Source organism: Acyrthosiphon pisum, chromosome A3 (assembly GCF_005508785.2).
Source record: "Acyrthosiphon pisum isolate AL4f chromosome A3, pea_aphid_22Mar2018_4r6ur, whole genome shotgun sequence".
In the NCBI taxonomy this organism is placed as follows: Eukaryota; Metazoa; Arthropoda; class Insecta; order Hemiptera; family Aphididae; genus Acyrthosiphon; species Acyrthosiphon pisum.
The window spans coordinates 20,246,167-20,254,601 of record NC_042496.1 but is presented as its reverse complement, the minus strand read 5'-3'; the positions used below and the strand labels follow the sequence as shown (position 1 = coordinate 20,254,601).

Here is an 8,435-nt window from a genome sequence, read left to right as displayed (position 1 = left end):
TATTTTCAAAAAAAATGTACACCTTTTGAAATAATGAGTGTTCAATGATAAAAGAATCACCCGGTATATTGAGTTACATATTTTATCTTAATTATGATTTATGACTTATTATTCACATTAATTGTTAGATAATATATTTTTAGATACCTAGGGTTAAAAATTTATTTTATTTTTAAAAGTAAAAAACACAAGATTTTACAAAAATAAAGAAATTAACTTTTTCAGAATATTGTATTTGTTAATTTATAAATAAGTTTAGAACAAATTAATTACCTTGTGCTCTATATTGGTTTGTTGAGTTTTGTCTAAATGAACTTTCATCATTTGTTTTCCATCTAATTTCACCCTGATACGTTTACCAACAATTTCTGCTGGAAAGACTAAATCATCAAGGATTGCATCGTAGACCCAAGTTAAAGTTCGACTGAAAAATATTATTTGATATTAATACTCCAATAAAACAATTAATAGTACAATTTAACAATAATACTTATATAATATTGTTATGTCGACATAATAATAATAATACATATTATATTATTATTAATAATTTAAGAATTGAAAACATTTTAATTTATGTCCGCTTAGACGCTATATGTATCAATTAAATATACATTAGTAACACGCAGACTAGAATACATAATATATATCAATATTTTTTATGTCAAATATACCTTCTTGGACGCTTTTGATTGCTCTTTGTCCTTGTTTTCCTAGTTGGTTTTGGTAATATTCTACGATCACCAATAAACACAACATGCTTGCCACTAAACTTCTTCTCTAGTTCTCTAACTAAACGAGCTTGAATTTTTTGGAATTGAGCTCGTTGCGGCATGGGCACATAGATAATGACGCTCTAAAAAAAAAAGAAAATAAAAATGTAGAGAAATAATGAAGTTACAACCATATAAAAATTTAATTTTATACAATTAAAATGTGTGGTTATAGTAGATAAAGACTGTGATATATATATATACAACAGTCATCAAAGACCAATACTTTAATATGGCATCAGTGTGGACCATTGTGGACGAGTACAAGAACACAACGAATTTGATGATGCGTAAAAAATAGATAGCTGGTTGTGAAACATGATGCTAAGAACATTGTCCGTGTATGTAAGTGGGTTTTTTTTTACGATAGTTCAATTTTTAGCAAGTTTTGCATATATAATATAGCATAAATTAAAAATGAGCTTAACTTATTTAAAAACTAAATTATCGTACAAACCCACATAATATAAACACCGATGATGCTGTTACTATCAAGTTTCATGAGATTCGCCCTAAATTTTAAACTAATGGAGTTAAATGTGTTCAGCTGAGCGTAAATTTGGTATATTACGCACTTGTAAGACAAAGAGAACGAATGCCCATGGAATATTCTCTTAAAGATTAAATGTTATTAAAATAGATCAAAAGAGAGCTGAAAGTTTTCAAAAATGCAAAAATACTTGCCAAAATAGGGATATTATACTGGTAAGTATCATAAGTTTTTTTAAATTTAAGTTAACCCTACATTTTGCTGACTTTTTAGAAAGATAATTAATAGGTACATAATTAAAATTTTAAAAATGTATCTCAGGAAAATTAACTTACACTAAATTATAACATAGGTTTCTAACTGTAGAACACGACAAACATAACACTATGGTCAGATCCAGAGTTTGGTAAATTCAACAGTTTCGTTTAGCTCCTCAACTACTTTTTTTCATTCAGTATATTTCCTATGACTGGCCAACTTGAGTAAAATCGTAGACTTCATGGTGTGGCAGCGCCTCGACCTTTGCGTTTGTTCTGCAAGTAAATACAATTTAGAAAACAAGCTATACAGTATAGGCAAAACGCAAAAATCTAAACGCTGCCAAAAAGGTAAATAAATAAATATTCGTACCTATGCCTAGAGATGAAATTAAAAAAAAGACTGAACAAATGTATAATTCTTACTAACAAGGGTGGCCAATAAAATGTTGTTAGAACATTAGTAATACTGTATATACATACAATAATTAATGTACCTAAACACGTTTCATAAGTAAAAAAATAACATTTGGAACACGATGGTAGGAAAGTACATACAGATGAGCATAATTTAAAATTAAACTGTCCATCGTGTCGACGAGAAGGCAAATATTCGAAGACGTCAAAATGAAAAATACCGTGAAACACAAGAACGGGGAAGAAAGTATTTTTTCAACAGCATCCCCCCCCCCCCCCCCACAGCAAGTACCTTCGACCGACACTCTGTGATCGGTAGCTTACCTTTTTGCCGAACAGCTCGATCTCCTTGGCTTTGGTGATGTATAGCTCACGTAGTTGGGCCTTCAGGTCGCTGTTGTTCTGCAACTCGAGCAGGGCCTGGGCGATGGACAGCTCGAACTGGTCGGGCTCCGAGTTACCCTTCTTGACGATTTTGGATTGCGCGGGAACAGGCATCTACCGAAACACACGAAAGGCGTGTTATTATTAAATAATTTTCATCCGATCGAATCGGACGATCGGCCGCCCGGAAAAGGTAACGCTCTCGCCAATACCGCCGGGCAATGGCCGAAACGATGGAATTACGTACCTTGGTTGTGATTTCCGAGCGCTAGTCCGACGACTGGATAAAGGCGAAAAACGCAAAAGAAAATCGCGGAACGTTCCGGTAACCGAATGGTGAATGGCGGCCGTAGTTTGACGATGGCGAGACGTGCCGCGGTGTTACGTGTACGGTACAGTGTATATCCCCTCCACAACTATCAGCTAACGTGACGGGCATGTAGCAAATACCGTGGGTTATTTGCTTGTAGACATAGATCGGACGACAGTCGCCGGTACGGTACTACAGTGTTCACAGACGCACGGTAATTTACGTCCTCTCGCCGACACTCTACGACAGTTGTACTCACTGTACAGGCAGGGACGGCACAATTATATGCGATGTACATCATGAAAAATTATTAGATCTGATTGATGATGGATTGATGGATATAAGTGATCTATACATATATTTCGCCATGACGAATTATTTCGAAATATTTTGAACCATTAGGCATTAATTATTTCGTCATGTATATAACTATATCTCATATTATGTACATTATTTTTATATTGACATAATAAATGATTATGTAATTATGCAAAATGTTTACATTTTAGACCTACCTAAATAATATTATGATAGGTATCTACCTATGTATAGGTAGGTATAGCCGTCGTATAGAAATACCTATTTAAGTGAAAAACTATTATTCTTCACAATCTTCACAAAAAAATCGTAATTAATATTTGAATTTATCTTTGCTCCAGTGTCGGCCTGGTATTTCTGCAAGGGCCCCGGATGCATTTATTCAGGAGGGCCCCAAAAAATGTTAATTCATAAAATGATAAAAAAGTGCTTATAAGTAATAGTAGTGCAAAATATTATATTTTTTAAGAAGTACCTTATTTAAAATTCACATTTAAGTTAACTACGTATTCATGCCCCTGAGCAGATATACGGGAGGGGGCCCAGGGCACGTTTGCAGCCTAGCGGCCATGACCAGGCGGACACTGCTTTGCTCCCTATAGTAAAATGTCTGCGGAAGACAATTATTGCCCCCATGATCTTAGAAGAATACCTCTGAGGAGACCTTGTCCTATTGTGGTCATCAGTATTCCATCAGTGAGATCACGGATTGAGACTATAATGAGACATTGAGACACTTGTGTTGAGTATACCTAGGGTGGGCTAAGTGTTTTGTTTTTTTTATTTAGAAACCTAAATTTACAATTTACTTTTTTTGTTTCTAAATAACAGTTATGCAAGGCTTAAAAATATTTATTTTACGAGGATATAATTCATGAATTAACTTATAAATTACATTTTTTTATGTTAGATAATAATCAATAATCTAATATAGGTACCACTATACATTATACGAATCGTGGAAATCCCCCCCTGACTGTTTTCGGTGTACTCCATACTGGATTCGATACATTTTGTTATTTGTAATGCAGACATTCCCCGCTCCATATTTTTAAAAATGTATTTAAATATTAATTTTTTTTTTTTAATGTCTAATTTTGTCTTAAGACAATAAATTTCCAAATATTTCTATAAATATAATAAATTAGGTACTTATAGATAATTATAATTTATTATATTTACTATTAGTACACCTAACAAAGTAGGTCGAATTAATTTTGTCAAAAAAATTGCATCTGAAAATAGGTGTAATTGTATATTTGTATGTAATGCCTAATAATATAATAATACACAGGTGTACTCACACCTGCTTTAAAAGTTTCAAGTACCTACAGGCCATAAATAATATTTTAAAATACTAAAATTGCTATCCTTTCGTAAAAAAAGATCTAATTCCATCCAAATTTGATATTAAAATGTCTAAAAAAAATGTGTTTAAATATTTTGGTTACCTACTGGATGAACTGCAGTAGAATCCGCTTATATAATGATCTTGAAGGGACCTAGAGAATGAGATAGTTGCATCTGAATTTTGTTATATCCGGATGACGAAAACATACTGCACGTGATATAAAACCAACCAATTACTCATGAAATACCTCGATAAATATCTATTTCATTTTCAATCCTTGGTTATAAAATGACAATTGTTATTACCCTCAAAGTCAACGTCAAGACAAAAATTGGTGTGTACCTACTGTGTAATGGCAACTAACGAAATACACTTTGCGGTTGAAATGTCAGGTGCAGCACAGGCCGTGCAGAGGCTGCACCCGTATGACCTATGATAATATATTATATTCTGTCATTAGTGCCACATCTATGGAAAACGCCATTCGTCGGACACTGTATTGACAATTCTAATAATTATTTCAGTGAACAAAAAAAAAACCCAACAATAGAGTATAGACGAACGAGTCGTTAAACAGTAGTAGGCACTTAATACTACTTTAGTGCCAATATTATAACATGTGCCTAGAATGTACTCGCATATTTTCCGCTTCCGTTAGGTTCCGAAACGTTCAGTTCGAAGCGAGACCAACGAAGACGGACGAAGAAAGCTGCAGCTCCATCAGCGGCGGTGTATACCTACCTACCTCACTCTAGAATCCAAAAGGTTTCACTGGAAGAGTTGATGTTATAGAAGTAAGTTTGTTTTCATATTCTGTGGGGGCTTATGATAATATTATGCACTTTTTAGTCTAAGAATAAAATATATTTATTGGTACATATAAACATATTAATATAATACAATACTAATATAATTAATATATTCATTTATACCTACGGACAATCTGCTACCCACGGGTGACGTGGACGTAGACGTGATGTATTTGGATATTTCCCTTTTTTGTATAAACAATAAATAACGACCTTGGAAAATGACCAAACAATGGACCTCAATTTAATATTAGCTTGTTAAAGATAATGAACATATTTACTATATTCATAATCGACATCTTTGTATTTTTATGTTTATTTGTGGCCCGTGGGATAGGAATAAGTATGAACTATGAAGTCCAAATCTCGGGTCTTCGCTCACAATAGTAACTCGTAAAACTGTAAAAGGCAAGTTTACAAGTTATATCATATTATTCAACAAATTCGGACGAAAATATTATTTTACTGCCGTTATTTTAAACATTTCAACTACGGAATGAAACCTTAGTTTATAGGTCTATGCTCCAGCGACTACCACTCAATTTTGCCACTAGATGACGCTACTATAAACGATTTTTAGTTTTACTTATTAGTTATTATTATTATAGATTATATTATTATACCTTTTACTATAAAAGTAATTTTTTTATAAATTTTAGTGATTTTTTTTTATAACATAATGATTATTAGGGTGGTCAACACGATTTGTGTTTTCGTCTTAGTTTGCGCATTCGCAACATTGGTCCATTGGCAGTACCTAGGTAATTGAGATTTATGGGGTGGGAGGGAAAGGTCTCTTGAAAATAATTAATCAGAGGACTCAGCCGACAGCCACCTCAAATATTTAAGTGATCACCAGACACCCACTATGCTAATCTTCAATTGAATGTTATCTGAACCTGGGGTGCAAAAATTTAAAAAAAACTGGTTTGAACTTTACTTCTAACTCTACTTTTTTATAAACAATATCTAATATTTTTAAACTAGGTTTAATGCTTAAAATAGAATATCTTGGGAGTGAGTGCTCAATGCCATATATAACAGATTTATTGTTTGATGGATTCAATAGGTTCTTGATATACTTTGGGTTTGGTCCATTTAATATAGGTCTGACCGTTTAAAGACTTACAAGCAGTACCGCAATTAGGATTCTTAGGGCCCCAGACAAAGTCAATGTATGGGGCTCTGAGGTCTATGTATATAATATTTTTTTATAGGTTGCCTATATACAAAACTAAATAATGATGATGATTTTTTTTTTAAAAAGCCTAAAAATATAATGTGAAGGCCCACTACCCAGTGTAGTGTTGTTATTAAAATATAACTACACTTTTAGTGTTCTTTATAATAAATATTAATTAAAGCTTTCCAGTTTCCACACATAAAAGTAACTCAATAACAATAAAGCACTATAATAATATAATTTTATAGATAAATATAGATATTATTATTATGGATAAATAGGGGCCCCATTCTTCGACAACAAATTAGATTGCATAATAAATTATAAAAAAAAATATTTTTATTTAATACATTTTATTTGATTTAGACATTAGATTACAATGTGATTATTTAAAAATTTAAAATAGATGCGGGGGCCTTCGGGGCCCCCTGAGCCAACAATTAGCGGCCCTCTACTCTACAGGGTCATTGCCCTGGCTACCCCTGTGGTTGTTGCGGCACTGCTTACAAGTTACAACCAAAATTATAAATTTTGATTATATAGATTATCTATAATTGTGCTTGGTAAATACTAGGTAGTAGAGAATCTATGTAATAAATATAAAAGCTCTCTACTACATAATAATAAATATTAAAAATAGGTACCTATCTAAAATTAACTTTATATTTTATTTTCATAAATATGAAACATTTATATTAAAAGTAGAAACAAAATGTATACATATATTGATAATTTATTAAAAGATAATGTAATTTATAGCAGTTAGAACTTACAAAAATAACTAATAAAATTGAGTAGTTTTTGAAACAATGTTAAATATTTATAGACCGTTTGATAACATTTTGTTAATACAATTCAATAAATACAAAATTTGAAATAATAATTACAAATTGTTATTTGAGTGTAAATAACTAATCTAAAACTAATAGGAATATTTACATAGAAATTATTTCTTCAGGCCACTATGCAAAAATATAACAACAAATAGTTGAACAGGTATTAATAAAATTGTGAATTTTTGGTTTGTATAACTCATTTGGATTTATATCATTTATATCTGTGGATATAAATTGATTAATTATTATAAGACAGTCGGCGATTCTTATTGGACTCACTTAGCAACCAATGTAAGAGTCCATTAACTAATTGAGTAATTAAAGCGAAAGCTCTAAGAATAAAAATGTATACATTTTATGTATTTTAAATGTATGTTGTCATTCATTATGCATACAATCATAAGTTAATAAGCCGTATAAAAAATATACACAATTTAGTTAACAAATAGGACTGAGATTTTGATGTGTTTTCTTTTATTTGAAGTAAGTAAAAATTGGTATTTATTAGACGATACTGGTTATTTTAATATCCATTATTCATCCACACAAAAATATTGATCATCACTGTTTATACATTTTATATTAAAAAGTATAGATTGATTAAAGTTATGAAGATAGTCCCACTAAAAGTAAAAATTAACTATAAGAATTGTATAACAATTTATTATATCCTATAGGAAGCTGTTCTCAATCTTTTTATAATCGCATACCACCAACACAGTTGGTTTGAAAATTTTCATGTAACACTCGACCTAATAAATTTTTTTTGCTTATCATAAGGTATGCGTTATATTACTTATATTACATGTATGGCATTTTATTTTATTAGGAACTATACTCTATTCAAGATAATACCAGTAACAAGCGGCGGTGGTTAGATGCTTCTCCCACCAAGTTAACCACCAGGTTCGGAATTTTGAACAAAGCCATGCCCATGGGCACAGTTAGCCGCCCGGTACCATTCTTATCTTGAATAGAGTATTCAAAATTATGATATAGGTAAAATAAGCATTTAATGCATAAAAAGAAAATTAAATATGCCCGATTATTATATATATTATTATTGATATCAAATAAACCAAATAATATTTCAAGTGAATGATGATTCCATTTTTTTTATAAAGGGAGATTTCCTTAGCGTACCACCTATGAGCTTTCCACACATGTTGAGAAACGTTGTTATATGGTATAATATAGTCACCATGCAAACATTCATGTAATTTAAACAGACTGTTTAGAAAAAATGATAAAAGTACGAATTAAATAATATTAGTGGTATGATAAAATGGAAATCATATTTACAACAG

General features: G+C 31.3%; 1 protein-coding gene across 2 annotated transcripts in view; it reads right to left on the bottom strand.

Annotated features, from left to right (window-relative positions):
- The window catches only part of LOC100169422 (40S ribosomal protein S7-like), a 5,561-nt gene extending 2,832 nt beyond the window's left edge, over positions 1-2,729 (bottom strand). The window contains exons 1-4 of one of the 2 annotated variants that reach the window (XM_008179905.3): positions 2,569-2,729; positions 2,262-2,435; positions 675-856; positions 274-424 (exon numbers count right to left, since the gene is read on the bottom strand). In XM_008179905.3, the coding sequence (XP_008178127.1) occupies positions 274-424; positions 675-856; positions 2,262-2,435 (507 nt within the window). In that variant the 5' untranslated portion in view covers positions 2,569-2,729. Of the gene's footprint in view, positions 1-273; positions 425-674; positions 857-2,261 lie in introns of both variants that reach the window. The other variant, NM_001162844.2, reaches the window with a different exon arrangement.
- Between the last annotated feature and the right edge of the window lie 5,706 nt (positions 2,730-8,435).